This window comes from Chaetodon trifascialis, chromosome 8 (genome assembly GCF_039877785.1).
Source record: "Chaetodon trifascialis isolate fChaTrf1 chromosome 8, fChaTrf1.hap1, whole genome shotgun sequence".
Taxonomy (NCBI): Eukaryota; Metazoa; Chordata; class Actinopteri; order Chaetodontiformes; family Chaetodontidae; genus Chaetodon; species Chaetodon trifascialis.
The window spans coordinates 10,963,185-10,980,160 of NC_092063.1; the positions used below are offsets into that span (position 1 = coordinate 10,963,185).

Here is a 16,976-nt window from a genome sequence, read left to right on the forward strand (position 1 = left end):
AGAGAAGTTCCGAACATCACCACTAGGGGACAGTGACAACACATTACATGACATGGTAGTTGGGAAGAAATAAAGCCTTAAACACTCCAGGGTGGCAGTGTTTCCTAGAGTCAAATCTGGCAATGTAAGCCTTTTTTCAAAATGAATGTGGGTACTTTTATTCCAAAAACGACAATTCACTGAATTGAATTCAATCCAACTTTATTTATCCCTTTAAGGGGAGTTTCATGCAGCAGCTTGCCTGCATGTGGAGCTAATGGGGTTTATTATGCAGTTCTTACTGTTATCGTTTAGGAGTTATTATTGTTGGACATTTAGCAAGCCCACATTTCATTGTGTTTTCATTAATGGCCAATATGAACTTTATACTCTCCACCCATTTATTGTGTGTCAATAAATATGAGAGAAAAAAAAAAAAAAACACTGTTAATTTTGAGGCCAAACGATCAAATGCTAGAAGTTTAACATGTGGAATTGGCAAAATATACATAGATAACAAATCTGAATATTATCACATAAAGTTGTACGAAAGCATCAAAAATTAGCTATGAACAGCTGAGAAAGGATACCACTGTTACACCAAATGATGTGACCCATCAGTACAGTACAAACATTTTTATCATGCGTTATTTTGATGGCAGCTGTTACTGCAGATGGTGCCTTCATAGTATAAACCAATTCAAGTAAACTTGTAAAGATGTGGTCAAGTGGGTTGAATATGTTCCTTGATTTCTTTATCTTTTGCTGGCCACAAAAAGAGAAAAAGATCCTTCTGTTTCACTGTGCATTGGTTCAGGCTGTTTCTGTCCATCACCAGCAGGCTGTGGAACTAACGGGTAAGGAATGTAAACTGTCTCAGTGTTAACCGGAAAATAATGCAAACAGCTTTTAAGAAGCAGCATCACATTTATTTCTCTCGGTATCTTTTATCACAGATTTAGGACAGTAAACAGATTTTGAATTATGACTAAGCCTGTAGTCAGGTTGCACTGTCTGCAGGTTTCACAGAATATCAGCACATAGTTTAAGATGGCAACATCTCTCACTGATTAACCGGCTGTCAGCATGTAATGGGGACAAGAAATGTATCATTAATATACAGTGCAGAATATTGGCTGGAGGAATTGGAGGTGTGTGACTGCACAGAGTAAGCAGTTTTGTAGAGAAAGCCTTTTTTTGTTCAAAATCCCTGACTCTACCAAATGGATAAAGGGAACAGTGCTCATTTGATTCAATGAAACAGCATGAGTTCAGCTTACAAAGTTGCAAACTGCACCAGCTCAGAAGACTGTGATCACATGATGCAGTCAGATGATAAGGTGAGGTCATGAGGTGAACATGTGGAGGATATTAGTGTTTATACTGTAGAGTCAGAGGTTAGGTGAGACCCAGTGATAATGAATGAAGCTGAGTGAAGTGAGCTGTAAAAAATTAGTTGACCTTGCACCATGAAGCGCCGTCAGCAGGTCTTCCATACAGCATCAGCACATTTTTGAAAGACAACATCTCTTAGTAACCAGAACAGGATGAAGCAATCACAGCATAATGAAAACCAGAGGCTAGACATAAAAATAAAAATGCTGCAGGGGCAATTCAGAGTAGATGGAGAGGGTGGAGGTCGCAGGCAAAGGCAAATATGCTGTATTGAGAAACAGAATTGGCCATGGGACGATAGTGAGACGATCAGGAGGAAAAGAAGTAGGATGATTGTAATGAGAAATTTTGAAAAACATAGTCCAGTGAGATGGCATCAGTGAGCAAAAATGAGCAGAGACAATGAACAAGCGTGGCTGTGACAGTCAGTGTAGGGAGGAGGCGAGCCGAGAGGATGAGCCCGGCTCGCTGAAGAGGAATACTCAAGCTGATAGACAGGGATGTGACAAGGGCAGGGCGGGCAGGAGAGCAAAGGATGGACGTCGAGGCAAGGGAGCACAGCAGTGTCAAGGAGGATGAGGAATGTGCGAATGGGAAGCAGATGTGTTTACAACCTCCTCGTCCCTCGGCTGTATCCTGACAGGAAAACAGGCAGGAGTCACAACAGGAGCTGGGGAAAAGACATGCCTGCTCAGACACACATGCACGAGCATAAACTCAAACAGTTAGCGCCGACTGGGCAAACAGCAGCAGTGCAAGTCTAAACCCCAGGGGCCAGACAGCAGCTGGATGCTCTGCTGTCCCTTGGGAGGCGACACTACACAAAGGACTGGCCTATTGGTGACCTGGAAGACACAGCAGAAGGCGGAGGATGATGAGAGAAAATAAAGTTAAAGGGGAGGGGGAGCGGGTTGCTGTAATGCTGGGTAACGCTCATACCTGAGACCGTGACAAACAGTTATGTAATACTGAGCGATGTTAGAAATTCATGTGACATCCGCACATCGTCTCTTCCTCTGCATGCTTCTTGTTTTTGCGCGTGCATGAGACATCACATACTCACAGACACACACAGATTCCCATAAGGCACTGTTGTTTTCTATTACTCAAACATCTGATTTAACCAGATATGAGAGCAAGGGCCCTTTAATGCATGATGTCAGCACATATATCATATAGACGGTACGCACAAAGCTTAAAACAGTGCAAAGCTAAAGGGCACGTCTCTCTCGTTGTTTCTCAGTGCTGTGTGTGTATGTGTGTGTAAAGGGGGCGGACACACACATGCACAAAGACAGGAGCGCAGAGCAAATGCGGATGAAGAGTGTGACACGATTCTGCAAAAGTAAAAGCCACAGATTTCGTTATTCAGCTATTTCCTGATGCAGATTTCAGCGTAAGAGACTGTACGGGGAGGTGCACTGACACGGACGCACAGGAAGCATACAAAGGCAAAGGCGCCACAAATGACATCAAAGCCTCTGAGAGGCACAACACTCAAGGGGGTGCATGTGGGTGAATTAATAGCTGGTGTGTATGTGTGTGCCGGCGTGTGTTGTACACACATGCCAAGGCAACTCTTGAGATCTCAAGAGCTGCCCTCCATGTGTGTCTGACAGCTAAGTGGCACTGGTGTCAGCATACCAAAGCCTTGTGTTTCCCAGACTCCATTAAGATGTGGCTACTCCAGCCGGGCTCTGTGCCTCTGCCAAGTCTCTCACACACACTGCAGCTACAGCGACACAGCAGGAGAGAAGCAGGGGCATTTTCAGGGAGGACAAATGGAGGTGTTTTTCAAACACAGTACATTATGTTAATTGCTGCCATAGCTATCTTTTTCATTACATTTTGCAGAGAAAAACAGTGTGGGAAGTGGTGCACCAATACATTTAAACTCCCATGTAGATATCTCATCCCTGCCACTTAGCATTTCCTTTTCCGAGAGCATAATTAAATTATCAGCTGTCACTTCAGTTAACTAGCAGAGATGCGCAGTTAATGTGCTAAATGCCACAGGGCTGGAGCTGTTCTGATTCAATGAATCTTAAGTGACCTCTCCTCAAAGCATCTCATTCTGCTCTCTGTTTTTCCTTCCACGGGTGACAGGCTGGACAATCCCAACAAGCATCATCTTTGTCTCCGGCTCCGGATGTGTACATGCACGCACACGTACACGCATGCATGCACAAACATAAACACAATATCAGCCGAGAACTCTGTGGGACTATTAAAAGAAGTGCTCTAAAGCAGAAGAATCTGGTCCCAAGATGCTTGGATTTTGTTGCCAACTGTGGATCACAAGAGCCAAAACGCAGACAATAATCCTCTGTATGGGCAAGAGCGTTTAAGAGGGGACGTGAAGCTGTCTATATCTCTGCTTACAGTTAGAGCTCCCCGGTGCTCAAACAGGCATTTAGGCATCTTCAGACTACAAGGAAAATAAGTTAAGGATCCTCACATTGATATATCGGACTCAGCCTGACTTTATTATATGATGTTATGGAGAGAAATATTTGAAATTTTTGCAGAATATCCTCTTGGACACACTCCCAGTCTTACCTACTAGCATTACCTCTCAAAGACCATGCAGGCAACAGAAAGTGACAGCAATCGCTTGAAACAGTATAATACTCCCAGTAGAGCCCTTTCACTGGCAGCTTGTGCTCTAACTGTGGCCAGTTTGTGCTCTGTGTTTTGTATAAGTAATGAAGTGTGAGCTAAATGCCTCTTTACAGGAACTATGCCTCTGCGCACATGTTCACAGTCTGCGCAGCAGTACGAACGCATCATTCTGAACATTTAAAATAGAGCCGCTGACCTCACTGTGAGGAAATGCTTGAGCAGAAGCAGTGGTTTCTGGTAGCACAACGGAAGCAGGTGGACCTCAACAGAGAACTAAAACACAGGCAGAGACGGGGTACTGTATCTTTACAAGTTTCATTTTATTGGTGTACTTTGACAATAACAATGATGGTATAAAAGAAAATCTCCATCATACAAATTTCATTAATCAAAAGATAATATGCCAATACACAAACAGATCCACATAAGGCTGACATCAAGTTTTGACAAGTGGCTTCAAATGGCTTCAATTCAAGGAGAATATCTCTCCTTACAATCAGAGAAGATATATTTTAAATTTAGCAATCTGTATCCTATCTTTTTTTTTTTTTAATAGTTAGCTTGAATACAAAAAAAATGAATCTGTGTGGACTTTAGAGTGGATTGTGTCGCTGGTTCGGGTGCCTGTGTTTCGTTGCATTGTAAGCATGTGGTGTTTTTGGCTGACACGTCACTGTCCTGCGGTGCTTTCCTCCGACCTACACCTTACCCCAACTGCTGTCACTGTCAAAGAGACGTCACACGCAGAAACAAGGACACCGAACTTCATCTGAAGACTGATGCCTGCATCTGCCATGGTGGTGTCTCTTCAACTGCTACAGCACATGAAGCACAGGGAGGCCTCGGGAATGCAGAACACCTCAGAGATTGTGAGAGAAATCTAAAATTCATGGGATAGGGATATTTTTTCTTTTTTTTTTTAAAAAAAAAAGGCTGTGCAGGGAAGCAGTGATGTAAAAACATTGATGTCGCTGTGTAAGCTTCACTAGCACTTAAATGGCACTGGATCAACCCCCAGCCAAATCCCTCCAAAGCCTTGTTCTTTATGCTAGCATCTGTAGTGATTTAAGACCTTATAGAATTTCTAAAACACTACACACAACAATATTTACAATGATCATTTTCTTGATATACACTTTTTTTCCAATTTAAATATTTTTGCTTATAAAAAAAATAAAAACTTGTGAAAAAAAACACTGCAATAAATTAAGAAGCTTTAAGGCTGCCAGTCTTGTCAGATGCCCACAGAGTGGTCTCTTCATGTAAACTGGCACAGAATGGATCAGCGCAGGTGAGATTATGGAACGATGAAGCCTCTTGAGTGAGCAGCAGGCTCGGTCTCGGTCTGGACTGAGACAGACCATGTATAGTATATTTAACGGGAACAAAAGTAGCCGCCATGCTCTTATCACCAACTGAAAACAATCAACTTCCTGTTTTAAATAAAAAGCAAGAGTAAGCTGACTGATTTGCCCCGGTTACTGAGTCATCGAGCGGACAAATCTGTCTGGCAGTCACAGAACACCCATCGCGTTGATGGCGGTGTTGGCTGATGAAGCTGCTTGTTCTAGATTGTGAAGTATAAGAGTCTAACACTGACTCAAGAATATCTACGTCATCCAGAGGGCCTCTTTATATCGAGAGGACGCTCAAGGTCTGAATTTTCACCCGAAACACTCAAACTAAACATTTGGCTTTTGCTATATCTCCATCTAGCTGTTAGTTTAAAGCAATGAAAACACAAAAGTATAATGTACAGTTTGTTATGCAAGTGTCAAGAACCAGAAATAGAAGCTGTGAGTTGTTCACAACCAGGTCACTAGAAATCATTGTCTTATCAGTGCGGGGAAACAAAATAAAAAACACAACCCAGATGGAGGACAGTTAGACCTCTGAAAGGCTTAGCCATTTCACTCAAACACACATGGAAAAGAAAACTTAACACAAACGCTGCTAGTGTCGGTGACTTCCGCTGGGCACCTCCAGAGTGATTGGCTAAGGAGGTAAACAAAACGTGCTTCTGTTTGTGGCAACGAACCAGAACAACAAATACACGAATTAGCTTCACCTGGCAGGATGAAAAGGCAACAGGTTTACAAATGTATGGGTGTAAAAACACAGAAAACCTACGCCATTTCCAAGCAGGCTGGAATTAAATGAAAGTTAGAGGGATGGTTCGCCTGCCGATACGAGCCTTTATGACGTTACAATTGGTTCCAGTAAGCACGTAGAGAGAGAACCCCTCAAAGGGAGCTCTGGAAGGTCAGCACCATTGATTATCAATTAATATAAAAGAGGTGCTCAGTGAAAGACCGTGACCACTAGCATTTTCTGATCAGGCGTCTTGCTCTTCCTGTGGTCGTCACACAAAATGGCTTCCTCCAACGTGTCTGTTCAGCAGATTAATACACACCAGGCTGCAGGTCCCGTTCCATTTCATCCAAACCAGCCACTCGTATCGAAATGTGCATCTAAATGAAATGGAACGCCTCCCCGCTTACGCAGACGGGAACCTCACAATCCCACACAAATACACATAACTACAAGTTTCAGTGCATCTAACACAGCCTGTCGTTTGTCACCTACTACATCATCACATCAACCGCAAGAAAAATAAAAACTGAACAATTACAGAAAATAATCCTTAACAGATCAAATAAATAAAATGAGGTCCTGCCTCTTCTTATTTCATTGTGGGAACACAACAGTTTCTCAACCACTCGCATTTTCCCCAAACGATACGTCATAAGAAATGCATACAAGGCGATTTGTGTGAAATGAAGTAGCTGCATGACTAGAGGACAGACAGTGAGGAGAACGTGTCTGTTTTTTTTGCGGTTTTTTTTCTTCGTTTTTTTTTTTTTGTTTTTTAACGGAACTAGTTTACAGTATTGGGATATTTTACTCAAAATCAACACTGTCAAACACACAAATCAGAAAAGGGACATTTTTGCAACTGCCGTCTGTCGCTGCACAGTTAGGCTGCACGCCACCGGACAACCTCTTGTTCGACGAACCTCTACTTAGACCGACATCCCGAAGTATGATTTGCACAGAGAAACTCCACAATCTACCAAAGCTAATCAGCGGTTTATCACCTGATGTCAAAGATAAACATTTAGATCTGCTTTTTCCTATCCATGCCTTGATAAAGAACTGTCAGTTAAAAAACATAAAGGCAGCCATAGATTGGTTGGTTGTAGAGATATACTTTTCACAGCACCCACAGTGGATGAGGGCTGGCTAACAGTATTACAAACACTAGACAATCTGAAAAATAACAAAGCAAAAGCTTCTGTAAACACCAGCGACAGTGACAGCAATCAAGTATTCTCTCCTCCAATTCTCTCCCGTGAAAAAATGTAGGGTGAGTAAACATTGCGGGATCTAAAAATAAAACGGTTTCTCTCTCCCCGGCCTGGACTTACACACTGCACACAAAGTGAGGTCTAAAGTCAGTCTGTCACAGTCTCAGGGGTGAAGTCTCATGGAGGTCACCCCGAAGACCTTGTGCCAACAACAGGATACATGCAGGCCATTTGCATAGCTCTCCCTCACTTTAATACACACAGACACACACACAGACACGCACGGGTTCTGGAAAGGGTGGCATGTTTGCTTAGGCAAAGGTGTGTTGAATGTGGTTTGCATACGCAGTCACTCCTTCTCTGTAGTCCAATAAGGGTATGCTAGCACCCATGCTATTGCATCTGTATAGTGAGGAAGTCAGGTCTAAGTTCTGCTGTCTGATATTACAGCTTATTGCTAACAGGATGAGCATTGCTCTCCATCATACAGCCACTTGCAGGCAGCCAGAACATCCAATGCAACTATGCAAACACAAACATCACAGTCTTTAAATGGTATGTTCACAGGACAAAATATAAGTTGGTAAGAGATGAGTAAGGTATTAATATTCTCTAAACTTAGGATTAACTATTTCACATACGCTATACATGACAGAAAACACGCACTCTGTTTTAAATCATCTTCTCTTGCTCTCTTCACTTGTAGATTTGGCATACCTTCTGCAGAACCAGCTGCAAGAGTCCACTTGGTTCAAGTTGCTGTGTGGTCATGTGTGCATGCAAATGTTTTCACAGGTTTACTGCATTTGTTAAAATAAAGAGTGCAAGAGCAAAGTAAATACCAAAGCCTCGGGGACCACGTCATGACTGTGCGCGCGTATTGTGGCCTGTTTTAATAAACAAGCACAATAGTGTAGGGCTGAGCTAATCATTGATGGAATCAGAAAATGACTGAATGAATGGATGCTGAAGGCCAAAATGGTGCAAAAGGCATGTGGAGACTGAACACTAGATAAGCCCAGATGAGAGGAGTGATGGACTGTGGCACAAGCAAGTGCAGCATTTAACTTTCATTTCTTATATGATTTATCCAACATACTTATTTGAGTCTCCTTTTTTTTTGCATACGACTAAAGAAAAAAAGCAAAGAATAAATTGAACTAAAAAGTCCAAAGCAGTGCTGTAATTGGTGATATGGCTGATGTCCTAGAGGACTTTGATTCCCATGTGTTTTGCAGTCCAGCTGTGCCTACGTCAGTAGTCAGCTATGGGTGCAAGCTTTCTGCTCAAGCTGACTGTGATATTCGTGAAGAGAGGCCTCCTGGACACTAGGGGGGAGTAGTTCAGGTTGTTAAGACCATCCAATTTCTGTCTCTCCTTTGAGTGGCGTAGTAGACTATACCTGCAATAACACACAGTCAGTCAGTGAGTCAGGAGAGGAGACGAGACGAGACAGTTCTTGCAACACTTCTGCAACCAGTGCAACAGAGAGCAGGTTTAAAGTTCAGGTTAGGCACATGAGCATTAATAAACAATGAGACAATATGCTGAGGAACAGGTTTCATCTGCTTACTCAGAGTTACTAGAAGGTAAAAGCAACACTGAGTGTCACAGTTTCACATGGACAGAAAGTGAGAGCTGCATGCTTTTTTTTTTTTCATGGGATTAATTCATCAGCAAATCACTGCACTGTTGCTGACTTGAACACACACATTAATCATGTTAACTTTATAGAAAATTTACAAATTCAATCAATTCATTATCTGTATTTTTCTACCTAGTATCAACTCCTCCAACTTTCTTAGTGACAAATGAAAGAAACATTTATGCCTTGGGTTTTTTTTTTTTTTTGTGACTTACAATTTGAGCAGAGAGAGCATGATTGGAATTCAGCCCTGAGGCGTACAAGCATATCACATGCAAAGTCTTTAAAAGAGTTGAAATTCTCTCAAAGTCACTGTTCTGGCTGTTCATGTGACTGGCTTACACCACATGAGCCTAAGCCTCATTCCAATCATTAGCTTCCACTTTTAACCAAAGTGTGTGTGCATGCGGGTGTGTGTGTGAATGCCCTGTGTTTGCACAGACACTAACCTTCCCAGGAACTGGACTTCCCCACGATGATGATGTGGAATTGACATGTAGCGCCCCTGCTCTCCGTGTGGTCTACTTACTGTGTAATTGGCAAACTGCACCCTACACAAACATTTAATGTGCGTTAGCTCACTAGCCACAAGCAGGTGAGCAAGCATTGCATTGTCGTATTTTCATAGAAAGCATAATAACCATGTCATATTAACACTGTGTGCAACATGATATAGAGGTAGAAAAATATAAGAGGGGAAAGTTTCACAGTAACTGCACACAAAAGGAATCATTAAACACGGAAACATTACACAAGCCAATCAATTAGAGCTGCCGGTGTATTTTGAGAGCCCTAAGTGTGTACAGCTGCCTGGGAGCTGTGAGGGAGGTGAGGACAACAAGGAAAAAAACAAACAAAAAACCCACAAAAATGATTACAAAAGCCTGCTGTGTGCCAACTGACCTAATGTCAACGATGCTGTCAGGTCTGGGACAATGTGTGTGTGTGTGTGCGTGTGTTTGCATGTGCATTCCCCTCACCTGTTCCAGAGGTCATCGTCCTCTCCTCCCCAGCCCCAGAATGCATTAGGAAATCCATTAATCTTTTTGAACTGCTTCACCGTCAGGCCACTGACACCACCGAAGAACTCATTATATGGGAGCCTTGGGAGGACAGTTACACATATTAAATTAATATTAAGTAAAGAATACATTTGCTGTATATACCCATGGACAGAATCAGGACTCACATGTAGGAGTACTTGTCGAGTTTGACCGCAAAGTGTCGGGGCATGTGCGTGCAGCCGTAGTAGTTTCTGTCATTCTCCATGAGGTGGTCCACATCGTGGAAGATCAGACAGTCCCAGTCCTGGTCCTTCATTGCCTCCTTGTAGCCCACGTTAAACAACATGGCTCGATTAAACGGCTCCGTGCCCTCCTAAAGAAAAGAAAAGAGATTCTTCCATGTTAGGATAATTCCTATTTTCGTGGATTATTCTGCAAAAGATTGCTATTTATTTCAACCCACAATCTACTGCAAAACACAAACATTACAGAACACTCCAAAAACACTACAAACACAACAAACTGCTGCTACTTACTCCTGTGGATGGCACATTACTTGCACATCTTTTCATCTCTATTTGCACTTTATTTGTTCTATTTGCATTATACTTATCATTACGGTTTTTGTACTTAATCTGTGCCTTGTTATTGTACCACCCTGAACACCATCAAAACTTGTAAACACTTAAATTCTTAGTACTTTTTTAGTTTTTATACTAGTTTTAAAACGCTTGTTTGTTTTAGCACTCGTATATGTCAACACCGAGGTATGAGAGAAACAGCATTTCCATCCTCTTTATGTCCTGTTCAAATGGCTGACTGGACAAAAATGTTGACTCTGAACTTTTGAACTCTGAACTTATTGCCACCTGGGAAGACAACACAGCCAATCCCTGCCGAAGTCTGTGAATAGGTGTGTGCTTACCTGCTCTATGAGATAAAAGCCAAACTGGAGCCTCTGTTTCTGCAGCACTGGCACCAGGTGTCTCAGGAGAATGGGTAAGTGTTCATGTCTGTTCCTGAATGGAACTAGGATCGCCACCTAAGGGACACAAAATGGATAATAGTACAAAAGATATGAAATGACATGCATATAAATGTATGGGGACAGGCAGAGCAACATGAACAAAGTGAGCTGTAGGATTTTGCACAAAGTAAAAGTTTCTGAGAGTTGCGATCTCTTGGCAGTAGGTGAATGGGAAAGTGTGGGTGAAGACAGGACAAAGCCCCATTAATTACCATGAAGACTCATGACAAAGAAGTGGCAGGTTGTTGAAACCTCATTTCCACAATGAGATCTGGCATGCATCAATCATAGAAGCACTGAGGCACTAAATGTCTGTGAAAGGTGTTTATTTTTCCCCATCGAACGGTCGCTATGACAGTCCCCGTTTTTAAGCTTCCTTTGAAGCTCAATAAAAAGCAAACTGTCACAGGAAGGAACAAAAAGCAAGAGGGATGGAAAATGAGTGGCTAAGAGAGAGAGAGACTATTGAGGAGGAGGAGAGAGAGAGAGCAAGAGAGAGAGAGAGAGAGAGAGAGAGAGAGAGAGAGAGAGAGAGAGAGAGAGAGAGAGAGAGAGAGAGACGGTTGTTAGAGCATACACAGTCCCTCAGGGCAAATGAATGTGAGAGACAGACAGACAGACAGATGGCACGCAGGATTGCTCTGTTGAACAAAAAAAGAGTGATAAAAATGAGTGGAGGCTGGTTCGAGTATGAAACACTGCTGCAAAGCACATAGAAAGGCGTGAAGTCATGTTTTGCCTGCTTCTTGTGCTTCATACTTAGGGATATATGACTGCACGTGTACATTTTTGGCATTTGAATGTCATGACAGAACAACCACATGCACGGTGAGCGACAGAATAAGCAGGCAAGTGGTGTAAAAGCATGTATGTGACACATGCTGTGCGTGGGACACATGCCAGTTACTGCATGTGCACTGCATCGCTGCACTGTGAATGCTGCGAACTTCCTGTGTTGGACACTGGTTATTCTCCCCACCAGTTACTTTTCCAGGCACCTGACTCATAAACACTTTAAAAGACTTCAAAGTAACAGAAATATATATTTGAAATCTTTAACAGAAATGTCTGTTTCTAGGAAAGACATGGTTACTCATGATAATTTCGCTTTTTTTTTTTTCCACTTCTTCGTTAAACTCATCCGACTATGCTTTTCAGCGCCCCCCCGCACTCACCTTCCAGCGAGGTAAACAGTCTCTGGGCTTCCAGTTGCCTCCTGGTGCAACACCATGGTCGCCCTCCACCAAGGATCTCTCCACATCCTCCAAAGATACCTCGCTCATATTCACCTCCAACCTGCCCTCTATGTGCCAGGGGAGAAAAAGAGAGGGAGAGGAAGAAGAGACAGATTGTATTTGAGTCAGAACAAGCCATTAGAGTGACGATGGTGGGCATGTGAATAAGATGGAACAGGAAAGAGAGGAAAAGATTAAAGGAATAAGATGAGGAAAATGGTAATGACAATAGAGAGAGGGATGGAAAAGGAGGGAGGAGAGGGGAAAAAATGCTCGTCAAAGCCTCTAACAGTAGAGCAGTCTGGGGCATAAATTGCTGGGTTAAGCTTTTCTGGGGCATTACAACATATCTGCCTGCACCATCATTCACACTGAAATAAAACACAGACTCTAAAACATTTCACTACTACTTATTAGAGCAAATATATACAGAAGCAAAATGAAAATCCAGGGAACATTTTGTAAGGCCAAGAAAACCTGAAGAAAAACCGTTTTTTAAGTCATTTGAGCTCAACCAAGGAGAACGGGTGCCATGTTTCTCATCTGGTGCATTACATATATTACAGAATCATCAGCCAGGATCGCATGACAGACACACTTCAAATCAAAGCTTTAACAGTGCACTTACTCATGGAGAGCAGCCTCTCAGGACAGACCTGAGAGGGGAGGTAGGTGAAGTCCTCAGGCAGGTATGTGGTGGGAGGAGGATCACTCTCGCTCAGGTTGAAGTCATAGGAATAGTCTGGAGTCACACGCATACGAGAATCAACATCACCATCAGCTTAAGCCAGTCTTTATCTACATGAGTGCTTTAACGTTCTGTATAAATGCTTTTTTATCTTTTCACTGCTGCCTTAGCTAAGTGCCCCCTACACATGTATGAGTCACTAACAGTAAGACTGGGACAGACTTAAGAGCTCTTCTTCTTTACTTTCTTTATTTGACTAGGGTGGAAAATGCATTCACATCTACATAACTAAGCATTTCCAATGCACCTTGATGCATCAACGTGTACATTTTTACCTGTGCCATTGACGCTGTAAGCCCCTCTCACCACCTGCTCCAGAACCTGAGCCCCAATGTTCTTCACGTTCTCTCTGATCTGGATCCCTCTGGCTTGGACCATGAATACATACTCATTCACTGTGGATAGAGGGGAAAAGGACAGAGTTGAGCCATGTTATTCTTGGACAAATGGTGGAAGTCACATTAGTAAAAAACGAAGTAAAGAGCGGAGGGTCGAGAGCTTGAAACAATACCTGCTCAGACTTAATAACCCACGATAGCGCGTAAGTGCAAAAGCTATTTCTAAAAATAAATAAGCCCAAACAAAGGTCCTTATTGTCAAAATTTTTTAACTCATGACCAACATATTCCTTCTTTCATTCCTCCTTCTTCCCTGAGCAGGAAACCATGTAGAACAAGACCACTCGATGCCATGCTCTGGTGCAGGGATGAACAAAGAATTGAAATATTATCGAAATCGCAATATGACCAAGTTCATTATCCAAATCGCAGTAGGTGCAACGTTTGGACAAAGCTACGTTACCATTAGAAATGTATCACAACAATGTACCGTGAGAAACAAACACCACATCATCATTATCTCTATATTTCTTTCAGTGAAATTGAAATGCAAACCATACCCACCAAAATCATGATCGCAATATCTGTCAAAATAATCACGTTGTGAAGTGTTGAGCCCTACTCTTCCACTTGATCTGGCCCAATGTGATTATCTGCCCTGGTGATTTAAGCCATGTTTCCACTGCATGATTCACCTCGGCTCGACTCACTTTTAGCACCAGGAACTTTTCTTGATTTCCTTTACAGATAGCGTCCCCTCAACGTAGGTGAGATTCTTAGCTCATCGTTACTGTGACACCAAGCGAAACTGCTGTGATGGCATCGTCAACGAGACAAAAACACAGAACAATGGAGGATATGAAGGCATCTGCTGTTTGTCACGGCAAGGACACACAATGACATATGATGCTTCAGAAAAGGCTGGATGCACGAAGACAAAAGACTGCTGGAAAAAGAAACAGGAGAGTTTGGGGAATGCGACATCAGAGCACAGACGACGACTCCCCATTGCGCAGTGTTTTCACTTCACCATTTAGTATTGGCTTAACTCGCACGGAACCTCGACCCGAGGTGATGCCAAAAGAAAAACGTAAAAGCTACCAGGTACTATCCACAACCTTTGATAATGGAAAAACCAAAAAAAGAGTGCGTAGAGTTGAGGTTAGGCGAGTCGCACCATGAAGTGGAAACTCAGCAGCGACCACAACTATCAAGGGACTCTGATTCTAGAGAGGCCAGCTATTAGAAACCTAAACTATCATGAAGAGGACGGAGGAGGAAGAAAGACTCATTTAAGAACTGAAGATGACTGGCTAGTTCCTGCTTCCAGTGGATAATGGTTGCATTATGTTGTATCGTTTTCAGTCATAATCTGAAATGAGTGGAACAAAGGTGCAAAGAGGAAGTGCTGAAAGTTTATTTATGACTGCACTTCAGAGTCTGCAAAACACCACAATACAAATCATGCAAGTGTGTAATGTTGTACATCTCGAACAATGACCAGCAACTAGTGGCTAAAGAGGCTGCCCACCAATAAGACGGTTGGCGGTTCGATCCCCAGCCCCTCCAGTCTGCTTGTTCAAGTGTCCTTGGGCAATATCCAAACCCCAAATTGCTCCTGATGGCTGTGACATGACTGTGCTCTAAAGAGCTTTGAGTGGTCGCTAGACTGGAAAAAATAAATGCAGTCCATTAACCATTTAACATCAACCTCAAATCAAGAGACCTGACTACATCCTCATATCATGTTTAAAATATCTTATAAAAACTGTTCAGTGGATTTGCATAACAGTTACTACCCGGAACTTAAGCAGTTCTGCTCAGGTTGACCTAAATAACACCACAACAGAGGTCAACCTGTCAAGGAGAAACAGTGTAATGGAACAAAGAGAGGGGATGCGGTCTGACTGTGAGCAACCTCAGTCCCCTCTTTAACATCCACACATGTCTATATTCGTGCCATGAACGTGCACTTGCATAAGGATTTGTAAGCACAACAAATGGCTGTGCCTTCCTGATTCACTAGAAATGTGACTCACACAACTGAGGGGAAAAGACAATTTGCCCAGAACTTCTGGAATAACTTGCAGGATCACTGACTACAACTCCTGTTTCTTTATTTGGAGCAGCATGCTGGCACAATGCTGCCAAATTGATGGATCTCTGCCTCAGTACTCTGCATCCAACTGCACAATCTGCGGCTGTTAATCCAATCAGTATTCATCTTAAAGCAATCCCAACGTGATCCACACCCTTCTGTGAATGCACATAGACGTGCGCGCGTGCGTTAATACTGCTGAGCTAGAAATCGACGGGATGTGATTCGTCATTAGTAATTGTATTACAGTTTCCATCACATTCATCTTCTTTTGTACAAACTGCCGGGCTTGCAGGACTAGAGACTAGTGGCTAAGCGGTAACTGAAATCAATGTTCTCATTTCACCTCTGCAACACACAAATAAATCTGCAAAGGATAACAATAATGAAACGGAAAATAAGAAACGCAGACTAGATCCTGTTCACTCCAACTGTAACGCATGCAGAAGTAGATCACCAGATACACACACACACATTGTGCATACACAAATCCACACACACATTTCACTGATGCCCATGTGAGGCACCATATGATGGAAAAATGCTAAGAGGCTTCTGGAGTGTGATCCAGTCCTGCAGGCAGCAACATATTTTGACATGGTATCTTCTCCTCGTGTCTGCCAAACATATTGAGATATACAGTATTAGCATCTATGTATATCTCTACTAGGACAAATCCAGGGTATAAAAGTGCTTCATGCATATGTACGGTACTGCGGTGAACGGCTACATCCCTGCAGAGCATGGCAAACCAGAGCCTCGGTCTGGTTTTTGTCATAAAATATCTTCCTGGAATCATTTTTGGTCCTCTATTCAAAAAGCCAGTTGTTCTTTCAAGTCTTTGAGCAGAGAATTGTGAACACTTGATTTACTGTACACAGTACAGTGGGCATGTGTGCAGTGGGTATACAATGGTTAGCATTGAGGTATTCAAGGCTACAAACTGTGACAAATGCAATTAAACATGAGAGAGTTGGAGTTTAGAGGAGGCTAGTGTAGTCGGCTACAACACAAGGCCATCAGCGCTGGACATATAAGCAACGGGATGCACGCTTGCACGCACGCACGCAGTATTCTGATGCGTCACTGGTGAGAGGCATCACATGCCTACACAACTACATGATACACATGTAAACCACAAGGACCCCCCTCAACCCCACCCTCACTGCTCCTCATCCCATCAGAAACCCCCCACTGTAACTCATCAAGCAAGACAGGAGACCTTGAACGACCTTGTCCTCTATAGCTCTCACAGAACACGCTTGTCTGTATGCCAAGCCCGGCCCACCTCTCTCCATCTCTCTCCACTTATCTGTCCTTCCCTCTTTCTCTCCTCTCTCTCTCTCTCCATCCCTCCCTCTTTTCACTTATCTGTCCTTCCCTCTATCTTCCCTCTTCATCTCTCTATGCTGCTGTTTCTGTGTAATGTGGTTTGTATCAGTTTCTGTCAAGTCCATTTTAAGTAAATAATCCGAATGACGGATTGCAGGCTTACTTGGACAATTGTAGGCACGGACCCTGCACCATACTGTACTGTAACTGAGGTTAATAGCAAAAGAGAAAAGACAACAAACAAG

General features: G+C 42.8%; 1 protein-coding gene across 1 annotated transcript in view; it reads right to left on the reverse strand.

Moving 5' to 3' along the window:
• Window positions 1-6,867: 6,867 nt before the first annotated feature.
• Window positions 6,868-16,976, reverse strand: part of b4galt5 (UDP-Gal:betaGlcNAc beta 1,4- galactosyltransferase, polypeptide 5) — a 36,671-nt gene continuing 26,562 nt past the window's right edge. The window contains exons 2-9 of the mRNA XM_070968098.1: window positions 13,239-13,358; window positions 12,844-12,957; window positions 12,156-12,283; window positions 10,879-10,995; window positions 10,139-10,326; window positions 9,930-10,052; window positions 9,399-9,500; window positions 6,868-8,706 (exon numbers count right to left, since the gene is read on the reverse strand). Coding sequence (XP_070824199.1) covers window positions 8,559-8,706; window positions 9,399-9,500; window positions 9,930-10,052; window positions 10,139-10,326; window positions 10,879-10,995; window positions 12,156-12,283; window positions 12,844-12,957; window positions 13,239-13,358 — 1,040 coding nt within the window. The 3' untranslated portion in view covers window positions 6,868-8,558. The remainder of the gene's footprint in view (window positions 8,707-9,398; window positions 9,501-9,929; window positions 10,053-10,138; window positions 10,327-10,878; window positions 10,996-12,155; window positions 12,284-12,843; window positions 12,958-13,238; window positions 13,359-16,976) is intronic.